General features: G+C 36.4%; 1 protein-coding gene across 6 annotated transcripts in view; it reads left to right on the forward strand.

The window, feature by feature from the left end:
* The window catches only part of Abl (tyrosine-protein kinase Abl), a 162,127-nt gene extending 148,103 nt beyond the window's left edge, over window positions 1-14,024 (forward strand). For all 6 annotated transcript variants that reach the window (XM_083144459.1, XM_083144455.1, XM_083144457.1 and 3 more), the window contains one exon: window positions 6,070-14,024. In XM_083144459.1, the coding sequence (XP_083000585.1) occupies window positions 6,070-9,200 (3,131 nt within the window). In that variant the 3' untranslated portion in view covers window positions 9,201-14,024. The remainder of the gene's footprint in view (window positions 1-6,069) is intronic.
* Window positions 14,025-16,640: the final 2,616 nt, after the last annotated feature.

Here is a 16,640-nt window from a genome sequence, read left to right on the forward strand (position 1 = left end):
AAAGAAAAAACCCTGAAATGATTTACACTTTTTTTGTCACTATGAATAATGGGTACAGTAATGAACAATCCACTTACCTGCAGGAATATAAACATCATACACTCCTGCACCTGACGACCTCAATTTTTCTATTTTCAATAGTTCTTCAATAGTTCCATCTCTTGCACTAGGGCCTCATATTCAAGTTATAGTTCCACAAACTTTATGGTGTCTGACTCGGACCACCTGCTATTCATGATTGATTAAAAAAAATGCAGTTAATAAGAACTCGCAACAAGGTTTGCTCTACTCTACCACACCATTTACTCGATACTGTCCTCAAAAAGTGTATACATGATTGAGTGGTCTGTCGAGTCCACGCGCGAGTGAAAACATTGTTGGAGGAGGAAGCAAATAAGTTGATTCACTATCCTCTTATTGTACTTGTCAGGATTTGAGAAAGAAAAAATATTTCTATCTTTTTTCTTCAACTAGTTTCTTGATAGGAGATATTCCATGCATATACAGTTGGCATACCATATTCCAGATATTTGGGGAGTTTATTTCAATGTCCACTTTGTGCACAGAAAGGCTAATCGGAACTGAACCTACAGTTTAGAGGGGGATCTGAACCACTATGTGCCTCTACTGTGCACATTACAATGCTACGACTTTACCACTATGCCATCGGGAGGCTTTCCATTTGCATTGTAATGCATGCTGAAATATAAATATTATGTGAACTGAAGAATTTGTTTCAAGAATCACATGATTTTTTCCACTCAATTAGAATCTTCATCATTGTAATAGTTGATCAATCACTAGAGGTAAATCGGATATTTAATACTGCAATCTGGAGATAAAAGATTCTCATACTAGCCCTGACTTCATTAAATTTTCTGTTTGGAATTCATGAACGGTCTGGAAATCCATATTTTCCGGAACTCTGCAAAAACTTACACATGACAGGATATTCCAAGAAATAGAGGTTTGTATGCTAGAAATCCTGTAAACAGTTATGGAAGGCAAAAATCATACAGTATTTTCAAACTTGAAAATTTCCAAAAGATTGAAGAATCCAGATATTTTGCAAATTTCAAGATCAGAAAATTTAAAAGTTGCCTAAATATTTCACGTTTTCTTTCCTGTCTTGATGGAAACCCTAGATCTCTTATTTACATCTGCACAAAATGTGTGCAACAATAATTATTTATTTTCATTATTAATGAAAATAAAAATGCCAGTTCTTCTTCTTTCAGTTGTATAAAGAGTTGCTAGTTAAAATGAACTCTTGCAAAACGAATCATTGTAAAATGAGCCTTATGTATGCTTACATGTAATGACATGATAAATTGTTGATTTATATTACAGTATATTAGATATTAACTGACTGTCTAAATTATCCCAACACAAATTTCCACATTGAAGGTGTAACGTCCAGAACTACCAGTTAGGCTGATTCTGAAAGTAAAATAGTTCTAACTCATTTCAGGCACAATTTCAGAAAATCATATGTACACTACCTGATCAAACTAAATTGTGTGTGTATGGGAGTGAGGAGAGGGAGATCGATCGATCGTTCGATCTATCTATCTTTAATTTCATAACAGTAGAGCTGAAATGATAATGGCTGAAGCTTTTCTGCAGTAACACATAGAGTATATGGAATAGCTATCAGCATTTTTACAGAGTGGAACCTCAATTTTATTCTTTTTAGAGAGCCAAGGTGAAAAAAAATTAATGCAGGAAAAATGTAAAATTCAGTTTTATTTTGTTTTACTGGGACCATGAGGATTGAACACACAATGTGGGGAAATGTAAAATCCGGGAACGTAAAATCATTTTATTTTCATGAAATTTGTATTAAAACTGCATTACGGAAATGTATTATTTTGTTATATGTCAATTACTTTATTAATGTGCTTATCTTACACGTAAATTCTATCATTATATCTAAGAAGCAATACATGGTTGCAATGCAGTGCTTATTTTGTAACAGTTTTAAAATTGTACAATGTTAATTGAAAGTGTGTTAACTATTTTGAACATTGAGATTCTCATGCAGTGCAAGATTCCCAGTGCAGGTCTATTTTTCACCACTTGTGGAGACTACATGTAAAGCAAGGTCATTTTGCACTTCATAAAAAAGTGGTGAAATTGATCCTTCAGAGCAGCACAAACACATGACAAGAGACTCATAATATAGTCATTTTTTTTTCTATTACTGTGTCATCTAGTTTAACTGAACAGGAGAAATTAGGTGTTCTGTCTCGTTAGCTTTTCAGGCCTCCATGATGGCATAGTGCTAACGTCATTACCTTGTAATCAAGGGGATCCAGGTTCAACACCAGTGGAGGCACATAGTGGTTCGAATCCCACTTTAAACTGTAGGTTCAGTCCCAATTAGCCTTTCTGTGCATGAACTACACTTAAAAACAAACTCAAACTCATTACTCTAGCTTCTCCCCAATACAATGAAACTATATTTGTGATTGCCAAATCCATGGTGGTGTGGTTAGGACAGTGCGCTATGATGCCAAGGGTCCCATGTTCCAATCCTGGCCTGGGCATGGGTGTTCTTTGTAAGTGTCCCTTCATCAACATCGTCACTCATTCCCATCTTCATGATTAGCACAAGTGGCAGAAAAGCAAAGTAAAGCAAACCAAATCAATCAATGTACTATGTTTATCGGAGGCCTAAGAATAATAATAAAAAAAAAAACTTAAAATGTGGAGAAATATAAACTTCAGGAGAATATTGTAATGTATTTTGGTACCGGGGGTGGGTATTGAGTGTATTATGCAGTAAAATATCAAATGCAGATACCTAAAATTGAGGTTCCAACTCTTTTGAGTGCAAGTAGCCAACAAAATATTATATGCTTATGTATTTATATTTGTTTTGAGTATTTTGTCTCTCTGTGTGTGTTACTGCTTATAGGTGTATGCAAAAACGGAAACAAAGTATGTAATTGTGGAATCTGTGTGTTCAAATTTATCACGTCTTTACATGTTCCGAAATTAGGGCTGTGATTGGAAAATGTTGGTTGGAATTTAATCACTAATACCAGCCGATATTTTTCTTGTGTCTAGGCATCTTGCGAAGTCTGCAAGAATGCCAAGCAACACTCGGCGTTTGCCTTTATTTTAGCAACATAATTATTGACAAGAAATTGATTTTATGATTAAATTATCATTTTGTGTGAAATTATGAATAATTTAAAACAAATGGATGGTAGATTGCTGTGCTGTGCTGCTTTGAATTATAACAAATTCTGAGTATTGGTGCAAATTGGTATGCATATCAGCAGTGGTATTGATATCGGTTCAGCCCTTCTGATATATACAGGACATGTATTTTTAAGAAAATTTCCTCCCCGCAATTTGCACTTTAGAGGGATAAGTTATACATGCTGCAGACACATCACAGCTTGATGCCTGTACATTTTAAACAGTGCAAGAAGCATCTACATTTACATTGTCAAAATTGCATGGCTTTGTATTTTGAGCATGCAAGTTCTCTCTTTTATATTGTTTTTTTTATTAGTATTAATTTTACTCGTCGCTCTTTAAATTTTTCTGGTGTTGCAATATTGCATTTTAAATGTTTTAATGACAAATAGAAACTGCAATTAAGTATCCTCGTGTTAAGTTTTTCTTTAAAATATTTTTTTTTATTTGCAACACTCCCTTTTCACATTACTTTGTCATGATGGGGAAGGGAATCTCCTTCCATGTTACATTTCATTGTTGCATTAATTGTGATTTTGTGTGGCACTCTTCCCTATCTGAGACAAAAAAAACTGTTTTGCATAAAGAGGCACTTTCATACAGAAATGTGATGTTGCTTTTTTTCATTTTGCTTTCTCTGCTTACATGGCGATGCTTTTTTTACCTCTTGTTATTAAGCACTTGTAAAATATAAAATTTGATATGAGAATAGTACATATATTTGTAGTATATATATATTGCACTTGCATAAAGAAATTTGTTGGGCAGGATATATTTTGAGTATGTTTGTATATGTGCAGAATATTCTGTGGATACTAATGATGTGGATATGCTGTTGTCAGAGGCCTACACTTTTCAGAAAGTTTTATTTTTTAAAAACTTTTGCTATAAAAGTGACAAGAAAACAGATAATTTCACACAGTTTACCCATACATTAAATTCACATTTTCTTCAGTATCGGCACAAATTCTTTTCCCTTCCAAAGTGGTGCAATAAACGTATGCGTTTGATCTTAGTAATGTTTAATTTGTTCTACATAATTTTGCATGGTATATGAAAATTCTTTTATATACAATTTTGCAATCTAGACCATCACTTAGTGTCACTTGTGTATAACAAACCGTTCAAGCATTTGTGTGATGTGTGTGTGTTTGTCTCAAATTACATAAATTAACAATTGTGACCAGTGTGTCTACTTCATACCAACAACATTAATGTATATAGTCAGTATATTATTACTGTGTCTAATTGTACTGTGCATTTCCTTTCATAGGAAAGATAGGAACTATTGTTACCATGAAACTTTGCTTCATTACATATTCATACTATGGGAATGGGAGATGTGGTAATAGATAATTCAGGTACTCAAGTTTTCCGCATAGCTGATTTAAATCATTTTCTTTCTATTAATTTTGGTAGCCACTGCCACCATCCTCGTTCAGTGGCTACCGAAATTAATAGAAAGAAAATGACTTAAAACAGCTTCACGGAAAACATGAGTAACTAAATTCATTACATAGTTGTTCTAAATGTTAATGTTAAAGTTGTTCTTTACAAGTTTGAAAATCTTTAATGTAATTAATTTTCTTATGTGTAATCATGTGTACATCTAAATATGAATTGAGACTAATTATCCATCCTGAAAATATAATGACTGCACAAAGATTATTTTAAATTCATTATGATTGAGTGAACATTCATTTACACTGTTCATTATAAAAACATGCAGCCAGAATTCTCTGTTCGTTATTCACTGCTTGAACAAATATGTGCGGAAGTAGAGCGGGAGAAGTGATATCCAAGTTGAAATTACTCTATATAGTTTTGAACCTTAGAATACATTAGGTAGAATATGAGATATGGAGAGATTACAAGGAAAAATATATACAGTGAGTTATTCATCATGTGCCAATGTTAATACGTATTAACATGGAATATTAATAAGATAATAATTTTGTACTTTGTAGCTCTCAAGATAAACAAGCAGATAAAACCAAGAACTTAATATTTATTGAATTACACTGCAGTATGACTTTTGCTATTAAGAATGTGCGTGATTTCTTACTTTCACATTACAAACCATACTGCTTTCTCAGAGCAAGATTAAAAAGGCACGATTAAATGGGACCACTTAGTGGCTCGTTTGAAGACTGCTAGTGGAGTGTTTGTGAGCCAGTGTGCAAGTAGCATGACTCGGAAATGTGGCTCGTGGTGGAGCCACTAACTGACGTGAAGTAACTTATCCTACTATAGAACCTATCATGTGCTTATGAAACAAGCCACGGTCCACAAATGAGCCTCTGAGGGATGTTATTTACTGGTTCCATGTGGAATGGACACTTTAGCACTTTAAAAGTAGCTAATATTTACCTTCTTTGTTTTCTCATTGTGATGTTTTAACGTCCTGAGAAAAATTTCAATTCATCAGCAGTTTTTTCAAATGTTTATTATTGCATTAGTTTATTTTTTCTTTGGTAAATGTAGATATGACAATAACTTTTCCATGAATTTTGTACTGTGTGTAGCAGTTTTTACCATATTTGGCCACTTTTCCCCCTGAATTAACCCTTTTCTTAAAGGAAAGTTCGACCCTTACCAACCCCCTAAGTATGCTACTGATGTGTTATGTTAAAAATGAAACATAAATATATAGTGGAACCCGGATTTTACATTTTCCCACATTTGTACATTCAATCTTGATGGTCCCAATGTCGTAAAATGTTAAAACATTTTCCTTGATTGTACAATTTTCCATATTTTAAGTTTTTACAGCTTGGTCCCCTGAAAAACATAAAATCGAGGATCCACTGTATTTAATCTAATACATTCTGAAGCCTAATTGAATATTTTACTTGGTAGGTATCACACGTGATCTCCAGAGTTTGACTGCAAGCAACAAAGGAGATAGTGAAAGTGATCTACAGGACCAAACTCCAGACACTGATGATTCAGGAGCACATTCCTACCCAGAGGTGACAGGAACGTTCTTCCAGAGTTCTACGTCATCCTTCAAGCGAGCCCCCATAATGGGAAACAGAGGTCTCGAACAGCGAGGAAAGAAGTCCAAGACGTACCCTCCAAAAGAGACGACTCCAAAGGTAGCCCAGAAGGTTCAGGTGGCTGCGCTGGAAGTACAGAACGTGAAAAGGGCCATTAACAGGTACGGGACGCTACCGAAAGGTGCTCGGATAGGAGCCTACCTGGAATCCTTGAGGCAGAGTGGACTAACCCCAGATTCAGGTAGGGAAGACTCCACCGATGCTCTGTCCTCTGGTGATCAGAACTTTAGTGAGCAATCGGAAGACACTGAAACCCCCCAGTCAGTTCCTGATTTCTCCCCTCGACTGGAAGAAAGACCTCGCACCAATATCCGTACTCAGCCTCATCAAATGATACGTAGCAATTCGTCTGGGGGTGGTTTCCATCCCTTGTCGCCAACAACCATGAAGCATGGAATTCGACCCCGAACCGTAACTAGGAACAATACTGATTCAGGACTTCGTACGTTTCGAACTGTCAGTCCGAATACTTTCCGAACAGGCAGTCCTTCAAGAGTGCATCAGCCATCGCTGGCGGATTTAGAATTCCCCCCACCACCTTCCGATCTTCCTCCGCCTCCAGAAGAGTTTGACAGCGAGCACCCTGTAACGCCAGAACCTCCTCCTCCACCCTCTGATAAGGTTGCTTCGCAAGAAGCTTCCCCTAGTCCCGAAAGACGGAGATGCGTAAGCGGTAAACCGGTGCCATCGCCTCGCAGTATGCGAAAGTTGAGTTACACCAATCTAGAGGCGCAGCGCACTCAAAAATCGAGAAGCAAAGAATGGGCAGAATCCAAATGGACTTCGGGGCAGTCCTCTCAGGAAAAGGACCATGCCGAGACAACTCCTAATGAGGAGGAAGATACCGAGGCGCAAGGCACACCAAGCGGAGATGTCGAAAACACCGAACCATCCGTAGAAGAAGCTAGTTCACGTTTTGGTGTAAGTCTAAGACACAGAGAAGCTTCCACCGATTCCTGCAGCAGTGTAAAATCAACTGGTGAGGGCAAAGAAGGTGAAGACAATCAACAACAGCCCAGTGCTGCAAGTGGCGAGCGCCGAATTCCAAAGCCAAGACCCAAAGACAGACCTCCTAGTCCACCTCGGTCTACCCGCAGCTTAACATCTCCAAGCCAAGATGCAAGAAGTATTACATCGCCAAGTAGTGATGTTCCAGTACTACCTTCTCCTGTAATAGCTGAAGCTGAGATGCAGTCTCCTGCTCAAGAAGTATCGCCACAGGAAACCAGAGAGAGAGAAGCTTACAGAGACGTGCCCCCAGAAACCAAGAATCCACAAGAAGAAAGCTCTCACATGGTGGGTGGTGATAGTAAAGAATCTCCTGTAGAAAGAAAGCCAAATGCCAAAGTATTTAAAAATGTTCATCCAGGAATGAAGGAAATGCTAGAGTTAAAATTAGTTGCTGAAATCAAGGAAAGGGCAGATCAGAAATTTGGACGTGCACTCCGCGAGTCCCCACAAATGGAAAAGGCTCCCTCTGTGGGAATGGTACCTTGTTCTCCTCAAGATCCTGCTTTACAGCTGGTGTCTGAATTGTCGGAAAATCTTCATATAGATTCAGAGAAAAAGACTAGCAGTCAAGAAGGAAGTGAGTCAAGTAGAAGTCCTCCGGAACAATCGGGAAGCTCCAAAGGTGCAATGTCACCCGTAGACTTCAAGGCAAATCTCCGTAAAATTAGTAGATCCGAATCTGGCAAACAGCAGCAATCTCTAGACTTCAAAGCACAGCTCAAGAAATTCGAAACTGGCAAACGGGGAAGTTCTAAGGATGAAAGTGAAACCGTAACGGGACCAATAGATTTTAAGTCTCGTTTGCGGAAAATTGATAGTGGTGGTGATGGTAAAGAAAAGGCGAAAGTGTGCGATGCTTCTAAAAATGAGGAAGGAAAGGAAGAAAATAGTGGAGGCCAAGAACAGAGAAGAAGCTTCACCTCGGATGACGGAGAAGAAAGAAAAAGAGATAGTGGTGTGAGTGTCCAGAGCTTGGACGGAGGCTCTTTGAAGAATGAAGAAAATGAGGATAAGAGAAGGAGCGCTGGTAGCATCAGTAGCCTAAAGAAGTTGTGGGAGAGCAAAGAAACTGTTGGAGATACTGGAAGTGGTGGAAAATCGGAAACTACCAGTGGTCAAGTAAGCCCAAAACCCATCCCCAAGAAACCCGAAGTGCCAATTCGAACAGGGCGGGAAGGCGAGGACCAATCAGAAGACAAACCCCCTGCGACGAAGAGTGAAAGTGTCATAGGAGAGAAACCTTCGGAGACTGATACAGCAAAAAGCAAGGACCCGGACAACAAGAAGACAGAAATCGAAGAGAACAAAAGTGTGAAAGTTGAGAAACGTGTGTGGCCCCCATCGCAGGATGAGAAACCATTAGTGCCAACAAAACCTGTCGTGAAAGCTGTAAAACCGGTTCTTCCACCTAGTTCGAAGCTTTCGGGTATCTATGCCACTCCTAGTTTGCCAGGAGGACCAAAGCCCCCAGTTATTGCTAGACCTAGTGTTCCAGTGACGTCGAGTGCCTCAACGGGAGAAAACAAAGTTCAGACTACCGAGGACCAAGAGAGCAAAAATACAGGGACTCCAACTTCTAAGCTAAAAGACAAAAGTGAAAAGGGTGAAAAGGAAAGCATAATTGAGATCTCACTGGCATTAGAGACGAGCATATCCACTCTGAAGACTTCTCCGAACGTTAGCACTTCCAACTACATTCAGCTCTCGGATAAAGTTGGTCTTTTCCACTCCTCCTGTCTCAATTTTGCGGACAGCATTCCTCCTCACAGCAGATTCCATTTTCGGGAACTTTTAACCAAGCTAGAACAGCAGGCGCAACAGTTACGTTCGGCCGGTGTTCGCAACTCTATGGAAAACATGAAACTTTTTACGGAAGTGCAGAACACGATCAAGGATGTGGTGAATGCTGTACAAAGGTAAATGTGAAGTGTGATTTTTAAGTGCATGTGAACAATGTGTGTGACAAATCAAACTCATGGTAGCACATCTGTTACAATATGTCTCGTGTTCTTTTGCAGTGTATGGAGTTCATGTCTAATACTCGAAATTAGTGAATCTTCATTTTTCAGGGTGGTTGTAGTAGGCATACAAACAAAATGGTTGATGTAAAGTACACTGTAGTTACTTTAATATTTTTCTCTAAAATCCATAATGGCTATATTTGGATTTTAAATGTGCAATTGACTTGGAAGCCTACTTTAAGGGAGAGGGTAAGTTGTATTTAAAGAAAAAGGACTTGTGTGCTTCCTTTAAGAAAATATTTGTGTGTATTCGTAGTTTGATACATCATCCTTGCTGACACATAATTATATTTGTGTTGTTTTTTACTTTTTCCAAGCCCTTGGCCTGTGATAGTTTCTATTTTGAATCAAGTGTGACATGATGTTAAATCTGCATTTTTGAGTAAAAAAATACGTCTACCAAGTTCTTTGTCGTGAGTCTTGGTTTGAAGGGACCACTAATTCCGACAGAACCAAGACATATGTAATTGGCCACTATGTGGCACTATTTCATCACAGTGTCATTGCATGTGTAGATATGTATGCTAATAAAGAGATATATGTGAATGCAATTCATCAGTATTCTGAAAATTGAGGATTCATAATTTTGCATACAAGTGATGGCTACCTTATTTGTATAGGTGAAAAATTGTTTAAGCTAGTCTTTGTAGTGTATTTGCATTATCTGCAAGTGAAATGCAGATTCTGTCATGGAACTGTTTATTCTCCCCTTCATACAAATCCAAAGATGGAACAAAATATTTCCAGCCTGCCATTTGCTACTATTTTGCATGCAGCAGCAAATAAACTGCAAACTGAATGTCCTCCCTAATTTTTTTTTTAAAAAAGAAAAAAGAGTCTGTGATGTTTTATCCTTTTTTGAAAAAAAGAAAATGGTGGATGTTTGTAAATTTTTGTTGCACTTTGTAGTATATTTTCCCAGAAGCATTGTAAACTGGTTTTCTACTCTGTTGCCAAACGTGGTGCAATTTTTCCACGACAAGTGGGTGTTAAGAGAAATCTTTTAGTTTTAAAAGGCATGCCTTATTTTGTTTTTGTTTTTTTTGTTTTGTTTTGTCCCAGTGAGTATGTTGCTGTTATAAATGTGATACGGTGTCTGAAATATCTGGAGGTTTTAATCAAATCAACAGATGGAGACATTTTTAAAAGAACCATTTTAGTAATGTACAAGATTTCGTTCACTGTGCATGTATGAGTTTTGTATGTGTGTGCGTGTGTGTGTTAGTCACTTTAGAGACTGTACATGGACTAACATGGGTATTTATTGACGGAGAAAATACAAGATGCATCTGCCATACAAGTTACATGCACTATTGATTCTCTTCGCTACAATTTATGAAATACTCATTACTTTGCTCTTTTTCGACTGAAGCTGAGAATTGCCTGTGTGGTGTACACCAAAAGCCTGGTTTAATCCATTTCATTGCATAGTGCATTTGCACAGAATCAATTGTATCTTAAAAATAGAAGACAATACATTTTAAAATAGTTTTTGACATTAATACCTGTAAATGACTGCATAATACTATACCAAATTCATGTGTTGCAAAAAGTGTATGCATCATATTTTATTTTGACTTGAAGATGGTTGCTGCCTGTATGTATTCGGCATCGTTTTCTTCCTTTTTTTCCCCTGCTGTGTAATTTTTTAAGGTGACATTCATATCTCAGGGAGGCCACTCTAGGACCTTGATAAAATTCACATATAATTCCCGGTTTTCAAGGAGAACATTCCAAAAATTTAAGGGTACAAGCAGATGTTTTCTCTCTATTTCAGCCTTACTTATTACAGCCTCTTATCACCCACACACAAATATATTAAAAATGTAAAGGGTCTGTGCGATTCCAATTTATCCAAAAATTCTAATTCAATTAAACGGTGTATATATTTAAATATATAATTTAAGGTGCAGAGTTTACATTTGCCATTTCACAACACGGACTCGAAATACATCTACAACAAACACAAGTCACAAATGTTACGGGATATATTAATCTACGAAAAATTGTTAATTGTATAAGAATTTCAAACTCTAATTTACCTAATCATCTTCAAGATATCTTGCAATAATCCATCTGTCTGATTGATTGTTCTGCAAAGGACACTAAGAAAGCAAACGAATAGAGAGAATTTTGTTTTACTTTCAATGCAGATTTATTTTCCTTCCTCGATAAGCTTAACTGTGCAAAACTTGCTTAAATGTATAAATTCAATAGGATTTGGATTAATAAATGTTGCAATTTTTAATGTCTATGGAGAAAAATTCACGTAGAATTCACACATAATTTCTGAAATTCAAGGAATTCCCGGTGAGTAGCCACCCTGTATCTGTAGTGTCATCTGAGGGGGGGGGGGGGGGTGCCCTATGAAATGCAAGTGAACAGCATCATCAGACAAACATATCTAGATGCTTATCTGAAAATAGATAGCGCTTACAAAACATGTGAAAATTAGAGGGCTGCCTTGCTCTTATATTTAGGGTGACCATAATATTTTGCCCCCAAAACGGGACATGTCAAAGTCAGTTTAACCCCCCCCTCCCCTTCCTCCCGCTTCCTGAAAAATAGGTCTAACTATAAAACTATTGTTATTAACGTATTCTTATTATTTATTGAAGTATGGATTATATGAATGATACATCAAGAACAATAAATGAAACATCAAGAACAATAAATGAAACATGATCTCTTGTTGTCAATAGGTATTAATTATAATTATTATAATCTCAGTATGACTTACATAGTGTTGCTATGGCGTACATAGCTGTTTTGCTAGTGTTCCCATGATGCTATTTCAACACTTATTTTAGCTTGGAAATTTGTCTCAAATTTTGACTTGGTTTTCCAGATAACTCCCAGACTTTTATAAAATGGGACAGTGTTTTTTTAATAATACCAACGGGACGACTGGGACATGCCTTTGAAATGGGACTGTCCCGGTCAAAACTGGACGTATGGTCACCCTACTTATATTCAGAGTGAATCTATGGTTAGACCCTGAGTTTACATTTTTGTGCATTTTACATTAATTTTGTTTCACATTCATGTCTCTGAAAAATGGTTTAAAATAAAATAAATTTGTGCTTGGCATTCAATTTTATTTATGTTGATGAGTTTGATTGTTAGTTAACTAATCAAGTGAGCAGTAGAGATCAAAAGATGAGGGGATCCTGCTTCGCACATGTTTTATATGAAAATATATGTACAGTTTTTATTTAATTGGCATTAGGGATGGGGCAGATTAATCTGTACTCCATCAGTATCGGCCAATATAAGCATTTCGGTGTATTGATTTATTTCAAATTATTTTACCGATCCGATATATCTATAAATATCTTATAGTTTGTGCAAAATTCTACCATTTTGTTATAATTTTTATGGATAATCCCCTAGCCATACTTTTAAAAAAAGTAAGTCTGGAAACACATTAAGGAGGTGAATGAACCATTCAAGTTCAAAAATCATTTGAATTTTATATCGGTACTTTATCGGTATCATCCAAAATGACATATCAGCCCATCCCTAATTGGCATACACTTTCAGTACCTTCAGAAATGTATATAGCAAGCTTTTTTCTTTCTTCAATGACTACTGTCTTTCTACCTTAAAGATGAAACTTGTGTACTGCTATCGTAAAACAGACTTAATTTATGAATGTGATGTGCATATTTGAAGAGCATAAACAATTTGAACTGTAAAAAAATGATCCTTCAACTGTAGTGTGTGTGTCTTCCTACTTTGTATATTGATTTGTTGAATGAACTCACTCATCTCCAATTCCTGACATGAATTCTCTCAGCAACATCATCATAGATTTCCAAAGACCCAGAATTCATTGTACACTGTATCCATAGTGCTACATTACCAATACATCGCACACTTGATTTATCAATTTGATGCTCATGCTTTCCATATTTTTTTTTTTAATACAAACTATTTAACAACGAATTTTTAACTTGCAAAGCTCTTGAAAATTCATTTTTAAGTGTTCTTGTGAGCTTCATTTGAAGTTTAAAAATAAAAAGGCTGTTTATTTTTATTCATGTTGATCAAGTTACCACATAAAATGTTATATGTAATTACTTTTTTTTTGTTTACTAAAGTGTTACTTGTGGCATAATTTTTGTTGCATTGTTTGCCGTAAAGATTCCTGATAGAATTTAAGTGAAGCGGTGTGCAAGATTTTATTTATAATTGTATTTTTTTTTCTGTACATATATTTTGCGATTTGGGGTGTATTTCTTATTTGGAGTGATTGGTTTCATAAAGTATGTGAAACATTTTTTTGGAGAAACTGTGGTCATTGTGCAGATGTTAATGCAAAGATGAGTGAACAGAAATTGTAGTACATGTCAATAAGTGGTCTCCATTACTGAGTTGAACTTTTGATTATGCTCATTTATAATCTCTTTTATTATATGAAACCTACTTAATATGTGACATATATAATGTGGACATCTTGCTACTATTAAAGACAAAACTTGCAGGTGACAGTGTATGACGAAAACAACTATTTTGTTCTTGGTAGTGCAAAACACAATAAAGGTTCAGTAAAGGGAAAAAAAAAACATTGTGAGTGAAATTTTATGCATTACATGAAGATGACAACTGGGTATTCATTTCTGAATGCTATAGGATGAATGTAATAAGTAGATCTGCAATATTGCTTATTATATCTGTAAAAAATGTAGATGATGTAAAGCACAATTTGAGTAAATTATACTTGATACAAATATAGCATTTTCTGATTTTCTTTTTGTTGTGAATGTTGAGTACTACACACAAATGGCATCTTCGTGATATACACGTGATTCCACATTGGAAGGAAAAGTCTTTCATATCTACCTTTGTGTACATTTCAAAGGCATATGCATATAACACATTATAAATACAGAAAACTTATGTATTCACTTTTCCTCGATGCTTTTTGCTGCTGTTCTATCAATTTCAGTGGCCACTGGCATTATCCTCCTTAGAACTTGTTGCACCATTGCTTAACCAGGATGATGTCAGTGGCCAAATTAATAGAACAACCGCAAAGAAAAGAAAGCTTCACAGAAAAGTGAGTACATAAGTTTTGCGGTATTTATTTACTACTCTTTCTCTCATTTCCCAAAATATGAATGACACTTTAAATTAGTAATAGCAGGTGACCCTTCGTTAAGCCCTCACATGAAGAAGTACTTCGTTATGGCTTTCTAGTCACTCTTTTCACAATCCATGATGTTTGTTCTTGCACGAGATGCTTGGCTCTGGAACGTTTAGTTTATGTTTTTAAAATAAAATAAATTATGCCTTGGTCAGCATATTGGATTTTTGTTATAGAAATATTAAATTTTGGATGAGAGAGTTTGAATTCGAGGCTTGTCATTCATTATTCACATTATTTAAAAAAATGTGTATTATGTGCATAGGCATGTGCAGATTTATCTCACTGTTTGTTGGATTGCATCAATGGGGATGTGTATATATACACCCCCATATATATATATATATAATACATAGATAATCAATTCATCTGCTCCATAACAAACAAACAGCAAAAATCGTATAAATTGTGTGTCAAATGTGCACGCTCCTTTTCCTCCCAAACAATATTTCATGCATTTAAGAGAAACCCGTTTAGCAGCAGTTATCTCACTGGTAATTTACAATGCATTACAGACAACAAAGTGAGCGAGAGAATTTTCATATCCAAATTTTTGCATATATATTTAATATGGTGCAAAAATTTTCATGGAGCGCCATGGCATTCTGTTCTACAATTTTTTTCATTTACATTTACGGCGTCCAGGGCCAACTCCCGCTAACTCCTAGCTACAGCTCTGAACTTGACAAGACTCCAAGAAAAACAGAAATTGCAAGTGAAGCGAGCAAGAATATTTTACGAAATGTAGTTTTATTTTTCTGTGCCCCCCTTGCAGGTGCTCTCGGCCGTCTGGAAGAAATAATGCAAGAAAGACGTGAAAACTAATTCCATCTTGAGTATAATTTTGTTCTGCTACTCTTGCTTTCCTTTACTTCCATGTTTGCCCCCCTAAAATTGATTTCGTCCAAGGTTGGGGGCAATGTCCCCTGCCCCCTGAGGTTGCGGCACTGCACTCCCTCGCCCGTAGTTGCTTTGAACTTTCATCGGCTTGAAAATACTTCATTTTCTTTAAGAGTATAATATCGTTTAATAACGGCGATAAGATTCTTCTATACTAAATTTCTAGGTGAAAGTATCATTCTATAGGAACATGGACGTCTGGAAGGGGGCAAGGATGGCCACATTTCCCCCTTAGAAAACTAATGTCAACCTAAAAGTATATTTTCACACGTATAATTTGATTTCAGTCATAATAATTTACATTAATTATTATAATGGGGATGCAGGAATGCGATAATTTCAAATTCAAGAGGTGTTTTTTTGAGGGGACAACACTATTATCGGTATTATTGGTGACTGACATCCATGGCTCTCCATTATCTAACTCACCTCAGAATGCTGTCTCTCTGGAACAGGTGCACGGCGACCTTCACTGTTCCTCCACAGTGCCTGGTGCCTGTTTGGACGAAGGCTTCCACAGCTGCATCTGCACCAGCCAATGCTCCATTGTATCAGGGTTTGAAAAAAAAAAAAAAAAACACACACACCTGGGCCCAGGTGGGTTTAATCAGGTTTAATTGGGTTTTGTCGAGCTTTTATAAATAAAATGTGAATACCAGTGGCGAAGCTAAGGCGTAAATACTGGGTAGGCTGAAAAATCTGCTTACCTTATATTTTTTTATACAGCAGGTCCATGCTTCGATTCTTGTTGGTCGCAAAAGTATCCATTACTCTTTCCTTGAAGCCTTGATCAATAGAAAGTTCTTTATCTAGTTTTTTTCAATGGCTGTTGTACTGAAACTTAATCTTTCATTGAATTACGGAGATAATTTTTTACTCTCTTGAGAGTGCTCATACTTCTTTCGGAGGAAGCTGTTGTAACGGGGAATGTCAAGGATAAGTTGTGTTACTTCTTTGTAGATTGTTTGAAGATCATTGCTAACTATGAATTTTAGAAGGTCTGCAGGAGGTAAATGCTTTTCATCAGCATAGATATTCTTTAATTCATTTTCTAATCGTTCTTTGTTGAAAAATGGATATGTAGACAGAAGGTTATTTAATTTCATCACAGGAAAATGTAGTTTATATCCCCCAAAGCTATTTTGGTCAAGCAATTCAACAAATTTTATCTTTTCAAGATCTCCAAAACTTATTTCCATTTGTACAGTCAGTGTGTCCAAGATTTCGTAGGTTAAACATCTGAGAGCCACGAAGTCTTGTTCACTTACACTTATTTCACTGCAAATCCTC

This window comes from Lepisma saccharinum, chromosome 23, assembly GCF_977018435.1.
Source record: "Lepisma saccharinum chromosome 23, izLepSacc3.1, whole genome shotgun sequence".
Classification (NCBI taxonomy): domain Eukaryota; kingdom Metazoa; phylum Arthropoda; class Insecta; order Zygentoma; family Lepismatidae; genus Lepisma; species Lepisma saccharinum.